Source organism: Panthera tigris, chromosome D3 (genome assembly GCF_018350195.1).
Source record: "Panthera tigris isolate Pti1 chromosome D3, P.tigris_Pti1_mat1.1, whole genome shotgun sequence".
Lineage (NCBI taxonomy): Eukaryota > Metazoa > Chordata > Mammalia > Carnivora > Felidae > Panthera > Panthera tigris.
Genome location: NC_056671.1, coordinates 13,509,892 through 13,533,633, shown reverse-complemented (window position 1 = coordinate 13,533,633; position 23,742 = coordinate 13,509,892). Strand labels below are relative to the sequence as shown.

Below are 23,742 nucleotides of genomic sequence, written 5' to 3'. Positions count from 1 at the left end.
CTGAATCAGCGGCAGCGTTTGAAGAAAACCCAAATCCGATGCTCAGTGATTACAAACTAGAAGATACCAGTTAAAATAAACATTCTGGAATAGTTTTCATGAGATCTACTAAACCATACAGTTCTCAGCCACATTAAAATGGAGGAACTTTTTTCTCAGTGAGACCTTCAAGAAGTCCCCCATACATGAGACCTTAAAAGCACCGGAAGCAGAAAACAGGTTTTTCTCTCCCCTTCAAAGAAAATGCCAAGTCACTTTAAACAACATGACCTGAAATTTGTATAACAGGGTTTTGGGATGAAAAAGGGAGAACAAAAAGTCGATGTTTCGGTACATCACTCCCACTGCTAGCCCCTAGATCACAGGGCTTATTCTGTGGAAAGTAATATTCAGGATAAAGTTTAAATCCCGGATAACCAACAATAATCTCTTTGAGGGATTTACAAAAACTAGAGGCGAGAGTTCCTTCCAAAAAGGGATCAGGACTATACCTACAGTTAGGTATTAAACACAGAAACGTGCCAACAATTTCTTTGGCAAACTGTAAAGGGAGGGTGCTTTTTCTCTCTTCTTTTAAAGGAGCACAAAAATGACGGGTTTTAAGAATCTCTTTTAATCCTGAAAGGAAAAACAAAACAAAATAATAAGGCCTAAACTTTCACAATTTTAAAGATTCTCACCAAAAAGAAAGCTAATAGTTTAAATTTCTTACATTAAATTAAATCTTGCAAGTTTATAAGCCTGAATTTTCCAAAGGCCTAATGGTCTTCAATACGCTAGGACTGGAATGGCTCTGCCCAGTAAAAGCCCCACTGAGTGAGCCTCAGCTGTGAGAATTTGCTAATAAAAGTGTCTCCAGCATTTTGCTTTATAGCACCACTGTGAATTACAGCATCAAAAAAAAAAAAAAAAAAGAAAGAAAGAAAGCCCTTGGCTCAAAAACTAGCTTTATTAACTCTGCCTGGATTAGGGTTACCAGTGAGGCCCATGACAAGGGGAAAAGCATCATTGTTCTAGTCACATGTTCACGAATCAAGTCTGTTTGGGGAAGATACACCTTGCACAGACAGTTCTACATACACTCATTATCTCAATTTCTTTATCTCCTTTTTCCCCATTCACTCTCAAACCTGCTCACCCCAGCCCCAGACTCACCCCGTGTGCACCATGCCACGGACTCTGGTCAAGGTTGCCCGTGACCTCCAAGGTGCTAAATCCAATGGCTACTTCTCAGTCCTCCTCTCGCTTGACTGACAGTTGCACTTAACCCTCTGATCGCCGTCTCCTCCTCGAAAAGGTCATCCCTTGGTTCCAGGGGACCGTGTGCTCTGGGTTTCTCCCCACGTCACAGGGACCGCCTTCTCCAATGCCTCATCTTGGCCTCTCACCACTGTGGTGTGACAGGGCTCAATCCCTGAGTCCCCCACCCCCTTCGCTCACTTCCCTGATGACCTCGTCCAGTTTCCTGGACTTAAATGCCAATGATGCGCTCACGGCTCCCCAGTTCCTATCCCCCTCCAGCCTCACATCTCACTACTGATCTTCCCCCAAAACTTGGTCATCTCACGGTCTCCCCCTGGTCAGTAACCACAATCTCGTCCGTGCGGTTGTTGAGGCCAAATAAACAGAGTCCCGGCCAACTCCTCTTTCTCTCCCCCTTCCATTGCCATTGGCAGTCCCGACTTTGCCCACATCTACTGGCACCACGCGCTCCAAGCCACCATCTTCTCTCGTCTGGGTTATTTGAGTAGCTCACTCACGGGTCTCCCTGCTGCATCCTTGTCCCCCTTCAGATCCGGTCTCCACACAGCAACCGACATGATCCCGCTCAGAAGGGAAGTCAGACCTTGTAACTACTCTGCTCAAAGCACTCGAATGGCTTCCCGCCTCATTCCGAATAAACGTTCAAGTTATTTTGACAGATTTAAGTGCCTTTCACATTTTGACTATTTCTTCTTCTCTTATCCCCATCTGCTCATTATACCTTCACCCCTCTTAGTTTCCTGTTGGTGCTCTAACAAATTACCACAAACCTAGTATCTAAAAGCAATACAAATTTATTCTGTTTGGTTCTGGAGGCCAGAAGTCTAAAATCAAAGTGTAGGAGGCAGGGCTCCATTTCTTCTGGAGGCCTTGGGGGAAATATCTGTTTCCTTCTTTCCACCTTCTATTCCTCAGCTTTGTAGTCTGTTCCTCCATTTTCAGAGCCAACAACGCACCATTTTCTCTTCTCTCTGACCTCCAGCCTCCCTCCTGGAGGGAGCCCACCTGGATCATCCAAGATACCCATCCCATCCCAAGGTCCTTAACCTCCTCACATCTGCAAAGGCCCGTTACCAGACGAGGTAACATATGCATAGGTTCTGAGGATTAGGAAGTGGACATCTCGGGGAAGGGGCATTATTCTGTCTACCACCTCCCCCCGGCTCTGACCTTCCTGCTGTTCCTCTACCCTAACAGGTGCGCGCCACCTCAAGGCCTCTGCACCTGCTACGGGCCTCCGCCAGAGACCTGCACAGCTTCTTTCTTCCCTCGTTCAGGTCTTTGCCCAAAGGTCACCTTCTCTGTGAAGTCTTCCCTGGCCGCTTACAAGGGCAGCCCCCACATCACCTCTGTGGGCACAGGTTTCTCCATAGCACACATCACCCTCTGGAACACACGTTACTTAACTGGGCGCTTACTAAAGGGGTAAATAACTGAAAGAGACGGAGAAACAAGTCCAACTTTTAAAAATTCAACACTTAGAAAAAAAACTGCATTGCTTTTATTTTCAATGGCCAGCTTCTGGCATGTACTGTCCTCAAGAGGCTCTGACTTTCTTATAAATACCAGTACTCGCTTTCTGGGGTTTTTTCCCCCCTTCTTTTAAACTTTTTAATTAGGGACAATTTCAAACACACACAAAATAAAGTGAGCAGTAGAAAGAGCCTCAGGACTCAGTCCCCAGGACTCAGTTCAAGTAGTTATCAAGACCCTGCCCTTCTTCTTGCAGCCGGCTCCCCATCTTCTCCCAGAGTTGCTGTTTTTCAGTCACCCCCATTAAAGGAGGCAGCCACGGTAACTCTGCGAATTAAAAGGAAACCCCTGAGGGGGCCTGGGCCCGGGTCATGTGTCCCTGGGAGATGGAGTCAAGTGGCAAAGGCCACTATTAAGGACGAAAGGAACCCTGCCAGCAGTTACAGGTTTTCAGAATCATTTCTGCTAAGAAAAATCAATCTAGCAGCCCTTGGCTGTGGACTCCCAGCTTGAAAGACTCCATGAAGATCTTTAGCCATAAAACCTCAGATTTTAGTTGCTTCTGTTTGGATATCTGGGAAGATCACGAGATCACATTTTCCTTAAAGCCTGAAATATCAGGGGTGCCTGGCCGGCTCAGTCAGTAGAGTGTGCTACTCCTGATTTCAAGGTTGTGAGTTCAAGCCCCATCTCGAGTGTAGAACCTACTTAACAACTTCAAACATCATGATCTATCTAGTGTGGTGGGCTTTGGTTCCCAATTTATCTATTCTGGTATCACCTGCTTCTTGCTCACCAATTTTAGCATACATCTTAAGCTGTTAACCTCCGTCTCTTCCCTTGTTCCTTTATTGCTCTCTTCATGCACGTTTTTCTACTTCTCACTTGAAGAACGTGACATTGTTACCTATGCAGCTAGATTTCTAAAATTTTACTTTAGCAAATATACGTAAATAAAATGTGATACAAATGAAAATTTAAAAAAAGACCAAATTATAGAGATGAAAACAGATCAGGGTTGCCAGGGGTTAGGGATGGGGAGTGGCAGAGGTGGCCAGGCCAGAAAAGGTAGCACAAAAGATCCTTGTGATGAATGTTGTACACCTTTACTGTGTGGTCACACAAATCCACCACACCTGTGATAAAACTGCACAGAACTAAATTCACTCACAAGTGTACGTAAAACTGTGGAAATCTGAGTAAGCTCCGTGGACCGTACTGAGGTCAGTTTCCTGGCTTTGATAGGACTAGGTCGTCCTAGGAAGGAAACTGGGGGAAGAGAACACAAGACCTCTCCGTACTATCTTTTGCAACTACCCATGAATTTATGATTATTTTTAAAGTTTTAAAAATGAAAGTCAGTAAATCTTAAAACTGTTACTCCTCAGAATTATTCATATTGTAATATAATAGCAGACCTACTCTTCCCATAAAAAAAAAAAAACTTTCTGTAACTTTGAACTCAGTCTTGTAATTGTTATCCATTTAAAAATATTATCTTTTAAAGTGCCAGGGATCTTGTGGGCGTGCACACACACCCACATACAAAACCATAAAATTATAAGTAGCAAAATGATAAAGCCGTTCAATGAATCGCCCAGTGCGTAACTTTGTTTACTACAAGTCACACTGTTCTCAAGACATTCTGGCATGGAACACTCCCACAACGACACTAAATCCCTCGGGGGACAACTATGGATAGCAAGGAGCTAGAAAGGTCAGCATCAGAGGTATACAAGGATCACAAACTAATGTAGCAGGACTTTCTTTCTGGAAGCACAAAGCCTACAAAGCAGAAAAAGAGGGGATGCGGAAAAGAGCCAAAGTCAAAGCAAAATCACTTCTCCTGCACAGTTCGTGGCATAATTAAATCTCAACAAGTCCTTCCCGATCTGGGTTCCTTACTGTTAGTCAGTTACCAATTTGGCATACAGATCTAAGCAAACAGGTTTTCTCCAAGGGCACACATATAGTTCATGGTGCCAATTCCACTAGAACTGGCCCAATTTCACTAAAATCCCAAGGTGGCTCGATTAAAAGAGAAAAGAGACAGACAGGGACAGACAGAGCAAGCCCCCTCTAAAATCAAATCATAAAGCAGCAGGACGTTCCACTCAACAGAAGGACTTTTTCCCAGTTTCAAAAATAAAAACACCCCAAGAAACAAATGAAAATGCTACTCATCTTTATTACTTTGCAGTTGTATTTTAATGCTCGAAAAAACAAAGCCAATTCTAAAAATCACTGGCCGCCCATGGTCACTTTCATGAAAAGGCGCTATTAAAAAAAAAAAAAAAATTCTTCGGTTCATAGACCAGAGCCACCGGAAGGGTTCTGCTTAAGAATCTTTTCTATTCATATACGTGTGCTCTAAAAATTAGATTGAAAGGAAAAACAAAAAACAAATCCAACTGGCCAAAGAGAGAAGAATTCTGGTGGACAATTGGACCACTGTGTTGCAAATGAAACCGTTCACACCTGCACAATAATCTCACCAGCATAACGAATCTCTCCTGAAACGCAGCCCCCTTGTACCAAAAGGGGGATCTCTTCTTCCACCAGATCCTATCTTTCACCGATAAACTCTTTGGATGAGAAAACCAGCAGCAGACGTGAAAGCCACATGGCCCTCTACAAAGCGGGGGAGCAAAAAGCAACGTTAAAAGAAATGATTCCTTGAACAGCAGCTCCCTATCAAGAGTGAAGATTTTATCATCTAATGCGGACTTTGTGGAAAACAGCTAGCTAGCTATTAGACCCTGTTCCAAGACTTCGGCTAACAGCATCAGGCTGAAATCCAGGAGTTGGACTCATTTAGCTACACCCTTGTTTTCAACTCTTGGGAACAGGGCCAAAGTGTAAAGTTAGAATAGAACAAATCCAATTTCCAAGGGAAAGAAGAAGACAATATAGGTACTCTTGCTTAATGCGATTGATAGGCTCCGAGCATGGTTTACGTTTCAGTCCGTTTTTATTTAGTGAATTTTAGCCCTGGAATAATTCCTTCCATCATTCCTAAAGATTCCAGACTCTGCATCAAAAAAAAAAAAAAAAAAAATAGTCGCGAACACCCCCACGTAATAGTGTGGCAGTCAAGAACACTGTAAACTTTTTCAAATTCGTATCTAGGTAGAAAATTTTGATTAGGCAAACTGCTTCATAAAAAAATAGCATAAGCCAGAAACTTTTAAAACTGCCTTGTATTTTCTGGGACTTCACGGAAGTGCCAGAGTAGCAACCTCCAGAGTCTAAATCCGGTCACTACAGTTTACACTCTGAGGCTGCCGTAATGTTTTTAACTCCACGTTCTTGGCGCTTTAGGGTTTTGTTTGTTTGTTTTTTACATTTTTTAAAGTTTATTTATTTCAGTAATCTCTACACCTCATGTGGGGCTTGAACTCACAACCCCGAGATCAAGGGTTGCATTCTCTTCCAACTGAGCCAGCCAGGCATCCCTGGAGTTTTAGTACCACTCCATTTTACCTAGCTCTTTCTTTTAAAGGTGTAGACACGTGTGTAAAATGCAGTCTAGAATCCAGGGGTAGGAAATGGTAGCCATTAGACAAATTAATTCTTTGGGAGTTATGGACAACAGATACTCTTTCTCCCGGGAAATACAGTTATCCGTGAAAGCCAAATGGTCAGCAATCATATATTTGTCTTTGGAGAAATTATACTCTTTGCCAAAAAGAGGTGAACAAGAGACCCAATTTAATGGCATAAACCTTTGCCTCTCCAAGTGTGGCCAAAGCCACGCTGACATTACCTGGTTCGGAACGCAGACTATGAGTCCCACTCCGGACCTCCTGAGTTGGAATGTGCATCTTATCAAGATCCCCTGGGATTCACGTACACAGTGAAGTGTGGCCCGGACGGTATCTGCCACCGTGCCACCCCACGGGCGTATGCCCCAGAAGGCCGGAGATGGGGACACCGATTTGCAATTCCCTCAGCGGGTGTCAGTTCTCAGGTGCCTCGCACCTCACTGAGTGGGATTCTAGTGTTTAAAGGGCAATTTGGACTCTACGCCTAAAACGCGACTTCGCGGTTTTGTCCCCAGGCTGACCCTCAGCTCCCAACCTAACGACTGGCTTGATTTGACCAAGGGCCGGCGGCATCTCTGCATCAAACACAGCGAGGACACGAACAGCTCAGGCTAGCTCGAGAAGCAGAGCACAAAGTCGTCGGTCACGAGCACACTGCCACAGGCCAACCCTGCGGAGACTGCGGGGGAACAGAGCTCTTGAGCACACAGTCACAAAGAGATAAACACCAACTGGAGATGTGGAGCAGGAAGCCTTAGGTTCAGGGTTGCTTTCCTTCAAGCAGAGTGGCTACTTGATTCCTTCCTTCTTTCAAGTCTGCAGTTCTGGGAAGTCACGTTCTGTTACCCAGGAGCTTCCTATACTTTTGTCTCGCGTGGAAGTCAACCTTGAACACCAGTTTAGTGGCTGCTTACCTGTGCGCACCTTCCCAGGTCTTTCCTGTCCAGATACTGAAATATGTTGATTGCCAGTTCGTAAGGCAGCTGGATGTCAAAGAAGGGCACGTCATCCATTTCATTCTGAGGAGAAGAAAAGGGAAAGAAGCTTACAATTCGGAGGAATGAAAATGCCCCTTTCGATGACAAGAGATATCGTGAGGTGGGAACGAGAGAGGTGCTGTCGTCCCGGGGGGAGCCCCGCAGTCTCACGACTCCACGGGGCAGTCACAGAACGGACTCACAACCGGATGGCCACGAGCCCACCCTCCTCACTCTTCACTTGTAAAATCCGCAAGGCCACTTCCCATAAGGCTTCACAAAGGAGAAGCAAGGGCGCCAGCTGACAACCTGGGGTGGGAGAGGTGGACGCCTCGGGCATCCGCGCACAGGCTGCGGGAAGCTCTTGGCCTCTAAGGGAAGCTGAGTGGTATGCAGCCAAGAAGGTGAGCTTTGGGATCGGAGGGGCCACCGGTCCCCCCAGGACAACTCTTACTTCACCCCCGCCCCCCGGAGGGCAGCGAGCACCCGCAGCCAGAGAAGCGCTGACCGAGGTAGGTCACTAAGGGGCCCCCGTCAGGGGAGCAGGGCTATGAACGGGGGCGAGAAGTACACAAACGAAATGCTGCTCCTGAAGGAGGTGAGCACCGCCTCCCTTCCGCCGCTGGAGAAGCACAGGGTTTCCTAATGCACTCAGGGGCCCCCCGCCGGTGAACCTGAGGGAGCCAGTGCAAACAATGCAGATCTTCGGTGTCATTTATTAATGTGGAGAAATGAGAGCTCGCCTGCCTTTGGATAAGCAATTAGGGATGAGGTAACAGGCTTTATTTGAGAGATAAGGCTGTCATGACGATCCTGGTAGCACAAAGGAACGGGAGGGTGAAACGCAAAGAGAGCCAAGAGTGCATGTGTTCCTCTCTGCCTGTTCCCAAATCCACCTGCTGAAGTTCACTTTTGTATGTATTTCTGCAAAGCTAGGGAAAGCAGGCTGTTGGTCTCAATGGAACTTAATAAAATTCATTTTTAATAAGCTCTGGCTGACATCAGTGACTCGTAGGTTGCCAGCGAATTCGTAATTCACCGAACACGACGGTCCTCTACCGCAAGCTACAGTCTGAAAGCTGAAAGCCATCTCGGCATTTTTAAGGGAACGTGAGCACTGATTTAGACCCGACCAAGATCCAGGGTAAAGATTTTTCTGGATCATGTTTCCATTCATCTAGGAGTCTCAGAGCTAAAAGATAACGCGAAGGCCTAAGAAGGAAATGGGTTGACTTTGCAACAACAGTGCAAGGCTGAGTACGAGGCCAAAAAGGAGCTCTGGAGGGAACAGAGCAAGAGCTGACAGTTCTCTGGGGGCAAAGACAGGGCAGAATGTGAAACCGGCAGAGAGATATTGGCCATACAGGGGGAGACGGAAAAACAAAACGGGAAAAAATCTGCAAGTGTAATCAGCAGGCGAAGGGGTCCCGCCTAAAAACATAACGGAAAGTCATTAGTCTGCTGTCAGGCTAGGTCCCCTCTTACAGCTAGTCGGCTTCATTCGTGAGGAGAAGAGGCAGCTCTCTCTCACTTGCCCCAGATACAACCGGAGACTCCTTCACACAACCCGGTGGGGGGGTGGGGGGGGGGGTCACCCACTGCCAGCTGAGCAAAGCCACACACGAGCCAGCCTGTCATTTGTGACCCTGGAGTTCCCTCTGCTTTCTCTTGGATTACTGGACCATGATAAGGTGAAGGAGCCTACTTTACCTCCTTGGTAGAGAAACAAGGGAAAAATGCTTATCCTTCCTTAACCTCATACGAGAAGGAGGAAGGCCAACACAAGCCTGCACTCGTGCAAAGTGAACTCCTGTTGAGCTTTTCACAGTTAGAGACGCCAGGCATCACTTTCTTCCATCGGTCCCCCCTTCGGGGCTATCAACTGCTTTCTGGATGTGACACTACTGTAATGAAGCAGGACAAATCGCCTTTGTTTTTAGTTATCCTAGGACAGAAAATCACACTTCTGGTGGCAGGAGGCTTCCTTCCCCCTCTTCTGCTCATCGAGATGGCCAATCCTCTATTCTCCCGGAGAACGGCGCCTCTGCCCTGCCGCCTTCCTCCTTGATCCCAACCACGGTGACCTCTGGGATGGAGGTTCAGGACCAAGAGTCAAACTGATAACCTTGGTTCTGCCAGCTGAGTAACCACGTGACCACGCTAAATACATCCGAGCCTCGGCTTCGTCTCTAAAGGAGAATGCACCTACTTGGGAGAGTTACAAGAATAAAGCGAAACGGTACACAGGAAGGGTGTGGGCGGGCCAAGTACCAGAGCAAAGCATACAATACCTGATTAATACTGCCACCTTCCTTCCTGGAGTGGCACCCCAGCTCTCTTCTTCCCCTTCAACAAGTATTGGCTGATTAGGTCCACATTCCACGGGGCTCCTCTACGTGCTGTTTACACAGAAAAGCGGTCTCCCCCTGTCCTACCAGAAGCAAAGGACAGCTGGCGACAGTGGAGAGGGGAAGGCACGCAGACATGAAGTATTCAGGAGTCTGAACGATGGGAGTGTCCATACGACAGGTCTTTTTCCAGAGAAACTTTCCAAGAGAATCACCAATTTTAAAAGGTTATACCACGGTAATAGCCAAAGAAGGATCTGCTTTAGTGCACAGTGGAAGACAACAGTGTAGCCACCAGCGAGAGCAGATGACCAGTCAGGGGTGTAATGTCCCTCACGCCAACAAATTAGCTGAGATGCCATGCTGGGCTCACTGTTAATGTACCTGTGACGATGCGTCTTGAGAACTGAACTTCACAGCAATGAATTATAATTATGTAAACACAAACATTACAAAGCCACACTTCTTAAAAATCACTGTGCCCCGAGAATTACAACGTCTAAACTCCAAAATGACTGTCAACCCCCAACAGATCAGATTCCAGACTCATGTGAACAACCCTCCCTGTTGCTACCACTGGTTGGGGAATGGCAGGGAAGGAAAGAAACCGATGTGCTAAAGGAAGGTCCACCTCTCAAGACGTACAGAGACCCGCAAGGTCAGGAGATCGAAGGCTGAAGTTTCAGGCTGCACACTTGGAATCTTTTTGGCAAGACATTTTTATCACCAGTCCGTGTAGTGGATGCTGCAGGGGTCTCTCAGACTCTACCTGTGGGTCCCTAACACCCATTCCCCCAGATGGGCACAGTGCTTCCTGCTCATGGCTCACTGGCTCAGCCTGACAGCAGAGTCCCTTCCTAGGCACCGCCCTTGGTCAAACAAGCTGCCTTGTCCAAGGCTACATCCCCTCCTGGAGCCCACATCCAGTGACCAGTCAATACCTAGGGACAAAGGCTTGGCCCCCTTGCCTCAGTTCGGGACTTCTGGGAAAGGCCAATCTGCTCAACTGCCTGCCCGCAGATCTCCAACCCAGAATCTGTTTCCCGAAAAATCCAACCTGTCTTCCCAAAGCAGCAGATGTGATCCAGGACAGTCCTGTACTGAGCACATTCCCAAAGGCTCTGCTGCACAACTGTGGAGACAGGAGCCTAGCTAACCCACTTCCCTTTCCTCCACTCGAGGAAGTGGAATGAAGTTATAGGGACATTATGACACCCAAAAGACAAAACAATCCAGAGTAGATTCAAGGTTAAATAAGTCACTCATAACTGTCGCTTTGTTATTAGTAACCCATCACTTGGGAAACACCTTACCAAAGATTGAGAGTTAGAAGCATGTTTGACCCTGTGGTTGAAAACGCAATTCTCTTATAGGGATCCAGGATTTGACAAGGATGTGGAGCCACATCCTGGACAGAGGTACTAGCCCACTAACTACACACAACCTATCAGGACTTAAGCACTCCCATCTGGCACTTCCCACAGTTTAGAAACAGAAGTAAAAAAAACACCATTTGCTACCAGTATGCAGAGAAATACCTTATAATATAAAGGATGCTAGGAGATTTCCACCTAGGCCTTCGTGAAACACACAGCCATCTGAAAAGTTATAGGCCACATGAACCAATTTTGTATCTATATGAACTTTCAAACATGGAAAGGGACAAGTTGACATTTCAGAAACAGAGATATCCCAAAAATGAAGAAATATTAACGTGGAAAACTGGTCACATTACAAAAAGGGCCACAGGACTACAATGTTTAGAGAGAATTGCTTCCCATTAATTTTATAGCCCAAGCAACGTGACAATGGCCAATAATGCTACAGAAAACTAATATATCGATGTATTAACATGGTTTTGAATTTGAGGAAAAACATCATGTGGATAAAACACAACTGGGCTTTTAACTCTTTATGGCTCAAATATTGATTCTTTACCACTATGGTGACTCTTGTCCTGTATTACATATCAAGACCATCTGTGGAGTTAAAAAAAAAAAAAAAAATGCCCCAAATTGCCTATTACTCCAAATTTCCAGGGGTGAGGCTCGAGTAGCTCTTCCTCAGGGATCCTCATGCACACTAGAAGTTGAGAACCACAACCCTAAATAATCATAGGTGGATTAAAAACAATCCTTTCCCACTCAAGCAAAAAAAAAAAAAGAAAGAAAAGAAAAGAAAAGAAAACCCACACAAACCCCACAAAGGGCTCATGTTACTTTGTTAATTCAAAGTCAGTGAACAGTAGATTTTCCCAAAGTCTACTGGACTTCCTCCAAAAATGCTAAAAGAAATTGCAAACAGATCCATCCCCGGGGAGGCTGATTTGTACTCCTATGTGCTAATGTAAGACTAATTCTGTAAATGGATTGGTTTTGTGCCTTACTGTTAGAAATTTAATCTGTCTTCTCTGGTTTAGAAGAAGAAGGGGTAATTATTAAGAGCCAAAATCAGTGAGAAGTGAAGAAACGGACTCCACGTTTGTCCCCAGTGGACATCTCCAGGGCAAACAGAACACTCCAGATCTCTCTAGGTGGTGTCCAAAGGAACAGAGAAGAACACCTCAGACACACAACAGACATAGTAGTATTTCTGCTCCATCTGTGGCTGACAGGACACTTTTCTAAAGGAATTTCTCTCCATTCTCTGCCTCCTGCAAACGTGGAGTACGGCAGGACCACACAATCCCAACCAGAACAGAGGAGTGCTGGGTTCACCCGGGTCTTCTTCCAAAAAAAGAAACAGGGTCTGAAACACCGTCCAGATAAATAGGCATTTGTTCACAATCCCACAGTGGTCTTGAAATACATATTCTTATTCGTACCAAAAAAAAAAAAAATGCCCAAAGTACACCAAATAAATGTTAGCAGCAGTAGTCGCCTTTGAGCAACGGCATTACAGGATTTGTTTTCTTCTTCTTCTCAAATCCCCAAGTATTTTTACAATAAGTTTGTGGTATTTTCACAGACACAGCAAAGCAACACACTTTGGAAACAAGGTGCTCGCTGTTGAAAACACTATCTGGAATCAGGGCCATCCCAGGTGCTGGTGGCAAATGTGTTAAGAAAGGATGTCTACACTCATACGGCTCAAATCTTTGAGAGAGAGAAGTCATCGTCCCATGGAACAGCATCAAAACAGGCGACTACGAAAGGCAACATAAACGGTCCCCGAAGGTATTCCAAAGTTCATTAGGAAGTCAGCTATTTAGAACTTGAGAAGCATTTCTCCAAAGAAGCCGGGCAAGGAGTGGTTAAGCTCCAGAACAGTCCACAAAAAGCCAAGTTATCTCTTCACATTTAACCTAATCCCCGTACCTCTCGAGGAGAAAGGGCAAAAAATGTTTAGGTTTCTGTCGACTGTATGCGTGGAGACAGAAACGTAACACTGCACGGTCTAAGCGGCACGCTGCCTTGCACACAGCAGACACACGACTAAGGTCCGAGGGACTTTTTTTTTTTTAAACAGGCTTTCCAACTTCAAGGACAATTCTCATTCACCACCTACTGGTAGGATTCGGCTGGGCACTCTGGCAAGGGACGGAGGCAGAAAATGCCAATCTAAAGGACCGGGAGCGAGCGCTTGGCGTGGCAGCAAAAGAAGCCGGTGGGAGGCAAGAGAGGCAGGAGCTCTGCCTTCAAAGTCGCAGTTTAAACTGGGATCTGGGGCGCGTGGGTGGCTCAGTCGGTTAAGCATCCGACTCTAGATCTCGGCTCAGGTCATGATCTCAACAGTTTGTGAATTCGAGCATCGCATCGGGCCCTGCATGCTGGGCATGGAGCCTGTTTGGGATTCTCACTCTCTCACCCTCTCTGCACCTCCCCTGCTCACTCTCACTCTCTTAAAATAAATACGAATTAAAAAAAAAATTAAATAAACCGGGATCGGAGCTTAAGGACCCAGAAAGGAGGTAAGACAGGTGAAGGGGCAGCTCCCTAGTCAGAAACTTGGACCAGTGTGCACATGGATTTATTTGTGAGAAGAGCAAATAGTTTCATGTCAAGTGTCCTAACCACTCCAAGGACGTTCCTACCATCAGGATTGGCTATATAATCTGTGGAGCCCCACGTAAAACAAAACAGGGGAGGCCCTTGTTGGAAAAGGATTAAAAAAATAAAAAAATAACATCCTTAAAGTTTATTTAGAGAGTGAGAGAGAGAGAGAGAGAGAATGAGCTGGGGAAGGGCAGAGAGAGAGAGAGAGAGAGAGAGAGAGAGAGAGAGAGAGAGAGAGACAGAGAGAGGGAGATAAAGACAGAAGATCCGAAGCTGGCTCTATGTTGACAAAAGAGAGTCCGATGCGGGGCTCAAACTCATGAACCGGGAGATCATGACCTCAGCCAAAGTCAGACACTTAACCAACTGAGCCACCCAAGTGCCCCAAAAAAGATTAAGAATTTTAAATTCCATAGGTCACACAGGCCACAAGGCCAGCCGACCTTGGCCACCACAAAACCTCCACATTTGCTGTTCTCTGCCGAGAATCCCCTCCCCCAGATCTCTTCACGCTTGCTTCCTCATCTCCTTCCACGAAGCGTGAGTCTTCAGGAAGGCCTTCTTGAACAGTGCTATTTAAAATTATAGCCTCTCGGGGCACCTGGGTGGCTCAGTCGGTTAAGCGTCCGACTTCGGCTCAGGTCGTGATCTCACAGTTCGTGAGTTCGAGCCCCGCATCAGGCTCTGTGCTGACGGCTCGGAGCCTGGAGCCTGTTTCAGATTCTGTGTCTCCCTTTCTCTCTGCCCCTCCCCTGCTCATGCTCTGTCTCTCTCTGTCTCAAAAATAAATAAACATTAAAAAAAAAAAATTTTTTTTAAATAAAATTATAGCCTCTCTCCCAAAACTTACACACTCGATTCCTCCTACTTGCTTAATTTTTCTCCAGACCATTATATGACAATCATTTGTTCATTGTCTACCTCTCTCCAGAACGTAAGTTGTATAAGGCTATGGATCTTTTCGGTCTTGTTCGTGGCTGTATCTTCCATGCCTAGAACAGTGCCTGGTACTAAGAAACCACTTAATAAATATTTGTGGAATGAATGAATAAAGCCCAAGCTGCTTCCACCAGCAGAATCTTCCAATGAAGAAATGACCTACGTTACAAGTTGTTCTGGTATACACAGAGGCCATTTCAAAGGGTGCCCAAGCAGAGACCTCCTAATCCATAACAGGAAAAAAAAATGAATCGCATGGATAGTAAGAACTTTTCCATTGAGGGAACAAAGAAGGAAGAGAAATCTGGGCTGGAGAGATCAGAGAAGAGTTAACGCAAGAGACAGAACCCAAGGTGAACGTTAAAGAGAAGACAGAGGGCAGCAAAAAGGAAGGGAAGCTGTCCCAGCTAAGCCAGGTCAGGAGTTTACACCCGATTGTTTGCCTCAGTGCAGATTAGCAACTTTCCTCACTCATTGCTAACTTAAAAGCAGAAGGAAGCTAAGCCATCAAACTGATCTTGCTGACAGCAAAGCTGTAGGTTCTGACAAACCAAATACTGACATGGTGAACAATACAGATCAGCCAGCACTATTAAAACTTTATCAGGCTTGAAAACCCCAATCTTAACTTGAAGAACGTTTGAACATTCCCAGGGGTTCTAACAACCCTAGAGCCTCTCTGTAACACCGCTGTTGGGAGCAGGAATTCTGCCCAGGTTATTTCAATGCAACAAATGTAGTTGGGGCCCCTACTGCACGGAGTACTAGAGGTGAGGGGACAGGAGTAAGACAGGAGGCCCTGCCCTCCAGGGACTCCCAATCCAAGGAGGAGGGTGGCAGGGGCTGATCGGTGAGAAGTCTTAGCAAAGAGGAAGTGAGCAGAGTGAACTCTCCCGCAATAGTAATGATACTAATAGGACCAGCTTTGGGGTGCCTGGGTGGCTCAAAGTCGGTTAAGTGTCCGACTTTGGCTCAGGTCATGATCTCACGGTTTGTGAGTTCAAGCCCTGCATGGGGCTCTGTGCTGACGTCTCAAGAGCCTGGAACCTGCCTCAGATACTGTGCCTTCCTCTCTCTCTGCCCCTCCCCTGCTCATGCTCTCTCTCTCTCTCTCAAAAATAAACAAACATTAAAAAAAGTTTTTTAAATAACAGGACCAGCTTGAATTTGTTGGCTGCTCACCGCATGCCAGGCTTTGTGCTAGGACATTCCAGGTTTTGTTTCACAGTCTCTTCACAAGACAGGCATTAGCATCATTCTCATTTGATAAGTAAGGCAGAGTAAGTTAACTTGTCCAACGTCAAACAGGCAGTTAGCAGAGTCTGAATTTGAACATGGGTCTGCCTGACTCTGGAGCCTAGACCCGTAACCAGGCCTATAGCTTTCATTAATGCCATGCTTTCAGTTAAAAGAAGCAAGACTACGGGCTTCTCGGGTCAGAGACTGTCCATTCTGTTTACTATTGATTCCCCAGCGCCCAGGTGATCAATACGTTTGGCGATTAGAAAACACATACATTCTCATAGTTAGGGCTGTTCCAAACCCCACCTAAGATGGATATCTGTTGTCTCTGCTGTTTCCTGCCCAAAATTCACTCCCTCTTCTCTTAGGAAACCACCTGACTGCCACACTTGGACTGCATGGTTCAGTGAGGCTGACCCCTCCGCCCTGATCATCAGGAGTGGGCAGTGGACACAAGCCTGGCCAACTTGAGCCCGTGACCGGCCTGAGGATGAACACATGATCCAGTCTGGACCAATGGGAACTTAAGTTCGTAACTTCTACAGAAAACAGATGCTCCCTTTCTCCTGTTAGAAGCAAACAGAAGGTAAGACTGGAGCTGCTGGTAGTCATTTTATTTCAAGGAGGGGAGAATCTTCCTGTGAACAGAGACAAAAAGAGGGGGCGCCTGGGTGACTCAGTCGGTTAAGTGTATGACTCTTGATTTCAGCTCAGTCATGATCTCACAGTTGTGAGATGGAGCCCTGTGGAGGGCTCCACGCTCAGGGTGGAGTCTGCTTGGGATTCTCTCTCTCCCTCTCTTTCTGCCCCTCTCCCACACTCACGCACTCTTTCTCTCTAAATAAGTAAACAAACAAACAAAAAAGGAAAGCAGGACCGCAGAGATTTCCAGGTGCATCATCTAAGCACCCAGACCAACCACCACCACCTGGAATTTTCAGTTATTTGAGTCAAGAGATTCCAGTTTGGGTTTCTGAAGCCACTTCGAGTTTGGCGCTGATTCCTTGTGGCTCCAAGCCGGACATATCACCTAAATAGAAACAGGACCAAGCAACTGGACATCACAGATTCCAAGAAAGAAGCATACTTGCAATTTTGCTCAAGTGCCCCATGACCATGGAGAAGTTGGAGGTAACGGAGAGAGAAATGGAAGAAAAAAAGAGTGCCTACTGCCTCTGAAATTCTGTCCAGGGCATAGCATTTCTTTCACCAGTTAAAAAACCCTAAACTAAAAAGACAGTTCAGATGTTCCCATTCGTCACCTAAAAGCACACGGCTTCTCAGGGCCGTTACTTAAAGCCTCAGAAGCGAAGATGCGGCTCAAGAGGACTCACTTCTCACTTTTTAGCTCAGCTGTGCTTGTCCGTCGAAGGTCTGGCCGACACCCAGCAAGACACCGTCAGGCAGTGCTGTTCGCCTAATTCCTCCGAAGGCAAAGACTCCCGACTGCTAACTTACTAGCTGGCTCTCACTCCAGTGAGGATACTGAGAACTCTGAAGTGAAAGAGGCTGCGTCAGGTGAGGTACGGCGGGGTGGGCTGGCACGACAGAGCGCACCGAAGGTGGCGGGGCAGTGCCCGGCGAGAGGGGGTGTGAGGAGGCGGCACCGGATTTTTCCTTCTCTTTCACGTCAACTGGATCAACCTGTCAGTTTCTGGGGCGTCTCAAACGGAACTAAATCTTCCTTTTCAGGAGCCAGGCATGGATCAAATAAGGATTCTTTGGAAAACAAAGGCAAGGATCACAAACTCCTAACCCAAGGCAGACCTGGCCCACAGGTTTCATTTAACCCACAGTGTTAGTACTTAAAATTTTTTTGTATTCGTTACCAACAATTACAAACAGGAAGAATTTGAGTGATAGAGGGCATTAATGGCCTCTGCTTCGTTCATTCCTCCCTGTATCCAGGCACCGGGTGACTCCACGTGAACTCCAGACTTGGCCATATGGCTTGCTTTGGCCAACGTGACAATAACAAGGATGACCTGGCCAGAGACTTTGAAAGCACTTGGGCATTACAACGTGCCCTCCTCTTGCTCTAAGAATTCTGAGAAGGCCCACCCAGGGCTCACCTGTTGGATGATGAGACCTATAACGAATGCACACGTACTCAACAACTAGCCAGCCCCCCAAAGCGAAGCTACCTGGCTAACCAGCAGCTAACCTTAGACATCTGAGTGAACCCACCCATGCCCGGCCCAAATTGCCACTTTGCAAAATGGTGAGCTAAATACTGGTGTGTGTTTTTGGTTTGTTTTTTTTTTTTTTTTTAATGCTCTGTGATTTTTTTTAATTTTTATTTATTTTTGAGAGAGAGAGAGGAAGCAGGGGAGGAGCAGAGAGAGAGAGAGAGAGAGAGAGAGAGAGAATTCCAAGCAGGCTCTGCTCTGTTAGCACAGAGCCCGATACGGGGCTTGCTCTCACAAACCATGAGTCCATGACCTGAGTCAAAATCAAGAGTTGCACACTCAACAGACTGAGCCACCCAGGTGCCCTGAGCTAAATACCAGTGTTTTAGGCCAAAGTCTTGGGTGTTTGTTGTGTTGCAAAAACGGACAGAGTCCACATAAAAATAAACATTCCCAATTACAAAAGTCTGAAGGCGGCCACACTGGGACCACATTCCCATAAGGAAACAACCAGTTGACATGGGCAGTGGCTCCCACCTTTAGCCCAGCTACAGTGTGTATTCCCCAAATTATCACTTTCTCATCTCACTCACGTGGAGGTCAAGTTCAGTTGCCATACATCATCTCAGTTAGATGCGGTTATATTTATGGCAAAGAAGAAAGTGAAATACCATAATCTACACACTTATTATCAGGCAGGAAAACCACTGTAACTACCTTGGAAAATTGTTTGCCAGTGGCTACTAAGGCTGAACATCTGCATACCTATGACCCAGCAATTCCACGATTAGGTGTGTACCCAAGAAAAATGGGTACGCATATTCCAAAAGATATGCAAAGCATTCACAGCACTACCCCCAACAGTCCCAAACTGGCTGGTGAACTACTTATCAAGAATGCCCATCAACAGAATAAAACAGGACATGTTCATAGGGATGAATCTCACACATGATGCTACGTGCTAGAACCAGACACAGGAGATGTAGGATTCTACTTATAGTTCAAAAACAGACAAAATTAAAATAAAGTGTTAGAAGTCAGGGGAGAGTGAAAGAAGAGAACACGCTGGGGGTTCTGACGAGCTGACAATGCTGTTCTGAAATCTGGGTGCTGTTTACATGGATGTGTACGCCCGTGATAACTCACCAACTTGTACATTTATGATTTTATGCAGGGTTTGATTTAAAGAAAAAAACATTTAATGATTTAGAGAGAGCACGTATGATGAGGAGGGGAGGGGCAGAGAGAGAAAGAGGAGAGAGAGGATCCCAAGCAGGCTCCACACTGTCAGCACAGAGCACGATGCTGGGCATGACCTCACAGCTATGATGAGTCAGTCGTGAGACTGAGGTATCAAAATGCTTAAACAACTGAGTCACCTAGGTGCCCCTGAAAAAACTTTCAAAAGGAGAAAAACAAGACCAAGACGAGGACGAGGCTTTGAAAAAACATTTAAGTATTTTTTAGGGATATCATGAAAGTCATTTCTACACAGTCATGTTTAATATTTAATGTGACAAAAAGAATGATAGCCATCATGGGATGTCTGGCTGGTTCAGCTGGTGGAACATGTGACTCTTGGTCTTAGGGTTGTGAGTTTGAGCCCCAAGTTGGGTATACAGAGTAGATAAATTAAAGAAAAAGAAAAAAAGCTAGCCATCATGAATCGAAGCATTACAGGTATATGACTGGAACCTGGAAAAGATACCTAACAAGACACCCGATGAACTAGGAAAAAGGAGGGAATAAGCCATACCTAGGCTACCTCACTCCTTTGCATTATCTGCTTGACCTCTGGGCTTTGGGGCTTACAACCACTGATCTAGGAATCGAAGCCTTTTCTATAAAGGTTACCATCATTTCTCACATTAAGATACTGAGTGGGTTGACTGCCCCTGAAAATCAATTACTTTTTTTTTTTTAATTTTTTTTTTTAACGTTTATTTTATTTTTGAGACAGAGAGAGACAGAGCATGAACGGGGGAGGGGCAGAGAGAGAGGGAGACACAGAATCGGAAGCAGGCTCCAGGCTCTGAGCCATCAGCCCAGAGCCCGACGCGGGGCTTGAACTCATGGACCGTGAGATCGTGACCTGAGCTGAAGTCGGACGCTTAACCGACTGAGCCACCCAGGCGCCCCTCAATTACTTTCTTAATGCTCATCTGTCAAATGGGGCTAATAATAGCCACGGAAGAGGGTTGTTGGGAGAACTGAAGAAGGTCTTTAAACCCTTAAAGCAGTACCAAGGAGAAAGCGAGTAATTTTATTTATAGCCATAATTTTATTTATAGTATTTTAAAGTACTTAAAAAAAAAAAAAAGCGCCCTCAAGGTTGCATGTTCGTAGGATGTAGAGCCCAGCAGTACCTGATGTGGGGATTCTGGCGACAGAGGAGATCATGGGCATGCATTCCAGGGCAGGCTTTTTTTTTTTTTTTAAATAAACTCTGATGCCAGTACGCCCCTGGGATCCTACAGTAGGCAGGCCCCCTCCATTTCTAGAACACTTCATTTAGGGCTCCACTATTTTTGGTATCAATGCCTATCCCTCAGAAGTATTAGGGCTAGAAAGCCTTTAAGAGTCAAGACAGTAAACCAAAAGAAACTGTGCAGCAGAGAACAAGGTCTCAAAATTGCCTGACCATCTCAAACATCACATTTCTAGAAGCCTCCTCTGGATATTGATTAGGCAGGTCTAGGTACAGACCAGAACCTGTCTTTTAATAAAGCAAAGGGGATTCCTACACTCAGTCAGGTTTGCAAAACTCCTAGCTGGTGAAATTTAGAGTCCAAGAGACCTGGATCCAAATTTAATCCCCAGAACTTATCATCTAGGTATCCCTGGAACAGTTACACAAAACGTTTTTGAACATCCTCATTCATAAAAGGAGACTAACAACAGGTACTTCCCAGGATTCTTATGAAGCCTGAAGACACTGCCACATTCAGTAGGTTGGACTTTAACTGGCAGGCCCCCAACCGTGCCTCGGTCCTAACAATCCACTTTCCTGTTTCTCTCTACCTCCATGGGCTGGTCTTGCCTTAGTCTACAAATCTATTTCCCAGGGAATAACTTCTGCATAGATCTGGACTGGCCTGACCAACTCCTCTGGTGCTAAACCACCTTACCAAGGCATTCAAAGATTATTTTTACATCTGCCAGACTTCCTTAGTGATGACCCACTTCTTATAGAAGCAGAAGTGACGCCGGCAAGAATTTTCATATATACGAGAATTGTTCACATTAAAGGAGAGCTTGTAATTCACATAACACACACACACACACACACACACACACACACACACACACACACACAGCTTCTCTCAACTTAGAGACAGGCAGAGCACAGGACCAGAAACTTGGTGAAAACCCCAATAGCTATTAATGTTATTTGAATAGAACTGTTAAATAAACCATTTTTTTCTCAAAACAGCTTTTGCTAATTACAGAATTACTCTAAACTGGGAGACTGTAGAAGGCTTAAGCCTTATTTAAGTTGAACCACTAAAACCTGCTGTATTGCCGTAACCCTTAACCATGGATGTGTTTCAGGTGATCCTGACCATGCCAACTTCGTAAAGGAGGCCTTCTTTAGGGGAGAGAGGGTCCCCAGCTTCTCTGCAGATCCTCCGAAAGGATCCATGTGCACAAAACGAGAAAGAACCTCCATGCCAATGGTAGTGCCCAAAGGATTTTTCCTTTCCTGCTTTATGAATACATGTGCAATTGGAAAAAATTAGTAATACGAACATTCTACAGAATAAAAAGAATTGCTTCCTAACCGTCCTGAGACCTCTTGCCTCCCTAAAGGCAACCCTTATTAAGTTACAGGAGTTCTTGAAGAGCAGGAGTTCGCCAGCTGATACTGACACTGGGGGCTGGATCGTTTTCTTCTGGGCGCTGTCTATACACGCAAGATGTTCGGGAGTATCCCTGACTTCTACCCATTAGATTTACGATAACAACGCCCCCAACCCAGTAGTGATATCCAAAAAAGGTCTGCAGACACAACTACCAAGATGGGAAAACAAGCTCACCCAGGGTGGAAACTACCACTTCCAGAGATACTCTATGCATGCACAGACCCCGGGTGGCACAGTTACTTTCCATTTCGTTGCAGGGGTGTGTGGCCGGGGCAGGCCCGGACCTCGGCAGGAGGCTGAAGCCACTCACCAGGTCTCGGATGAGCTGGTCCACCAGCTGCTCCCCGCCCCCCGCGGCCTCGCGGGCCGGAGGGGAGCGGGAGCGGCTCGCCGCGTCCTGCCTCTCGGCCCGGGTCGCCCGCGGAGCCGGGGGCCGCCCCGCGCCCTCCAGGAGGCCCTGGGCCAGCGCCAGGTACCCCGAGGCCTGCTCGCCGCGCCCCAGAGCCACTTCGGGCCGCCGCGGCCGCCGCTCTGCAGTCTCGGGCCGCCGCCGCTTCCTGAGCGCCTGGGCCTGCGCCAGCTCCTCCTGCCAGCGCCGGCGGAACTCGTCCAGGCTGTGGTCGTCCATCGCCGCCGCCGCTCCCCGCCCTCCGCGTCGCTCTCGGCCCGCCGGCTGCCACGGGACAGTCCCTCCGCGGGAAGTGTCCGCCGCGGCCGGAAACCCGCGCCGCCGCCGCACCCGAGTTCCGGGTGGGCGGCCCCGCCCCCGGCGCGCCCCTCGAGCGGTCCCCGGCAGAGGTGGCTCGCGCTGCCCCAGGCCGAGCCCAGAGGCGGGACCCGGGCGCCCAGCCTCTCCGCTTCCCGCCTGGCGCCTTTGTCAAGCGCGGACTTGACCCCAAGCACCGTTTCTTCATTCATCGAACATGCAATTGAGCAACTACTAGATGCCAGGAGCTGAGGATTCAGCATTTAAATCCTAAAACCCCGCAATATCCCTCCTCTCTTGGGGTTTCAAGTTGGGGGGGTAAGAGGGGGAGGAGACCTTCCACACATGAACAGGAAGGTTTGAATCAGTGGTAACTGTTAAGGAAATAAAGGAAAAATGAGGCACAGGGTGGGGATGGGGGCGGTTGACTTTACAGGGATGTTCAGGGAGGGCATCTCGGAGATGTCATCCGCACTAAGAGCTAAAGGAGAAGAGAAACCAGCCCTGGGAAGATCTAAGAGACATTTTCAGAAGGAACTACAAGGGAGATAGGAAAGGAAGGCACATACAATCGCATTCCATCTTCCAAATGCTTTGTAACTGCTGTTTCCTTCTCCGGGAATTTTGCTTCCCCCTTGACCTAGTTAAGGCCTATACATCTTTCATAGCTCAGCTCCCACCTGACTTAAACTCCTTCCCCCTCCACCCAAAACGGGGTCACCTGGTTATTCATTCCTATAGCATCCCATACTTCTCATAACACAGAACAGTTTGTAATTTTGTATTTGTGTAAATTTTTTTTTTTTAGTTTATGTATTTATTTTGAGAGAGAACGAGAGCACGCACACTCACGCACGGTAGAGGTGGGGGGGACAAGGCGAGAGGGAGAGAATCTCATGCAGGCTCCCAGCTGTCAGCGCTTAGAGCCTGAGGCGGGGCACCATCCCACTAACCCTGAGATGAGGACCTGAGCAGAAATCAAGTGGGCACCCGACCCCCTGAGCCACCCAGGTGCCCCTGTGTAATTATAATATCTCCCTTTCCTACTGGACTGCCCATTCTTAGCTTGGAGTCTGGAGATTAGTAGGCATTCAATGAATATTTACTAACAACCCCTCTGGATGAGAACTATTGTCCTGGCTTTACAGATGAAGAAACAGAGCCAAAAAAGAAAAAAAAAAAATCACACAGCTGGTGATGTGCAGACCAAGGATTCTGATTATACATATTAAAAAAAATATATATATATATATATATATATG

At 46.7% G+C, this 23,742-nt stretch overlaps 1 protein-coding gene across 1 annotated transcript in view; it reads right to left on the bottom strand.

The window, feature by feature from the left end:
• The window catches only part of FBXW8 (F-box and WD repeat domain containing 8), a 117,811-nt gene extending 95,343 nt beyond the window's left edge, over positions 1–22,468 (bottom strand). The window contains exons 1-2 of the mRNA XM_042961445.1: positions 22,085–22,468; positions 7,196–7,300 (exon numbers count right to left, since the gene is read on the bottom strand). Coding sequence (XP_042817379.1) covers positions 7,196–7,300; positions 22,085–22,402 — 423 coding nt within the window. The 5' untranslated portion in view covers positions 22,403–22,468. The remainder of the gene's footprint in view (positions 1–7,195; positions 7,301–22,084) is intronic.
• Positions 22,469–23,742: the final 1,274 nt, after the last annotated feature.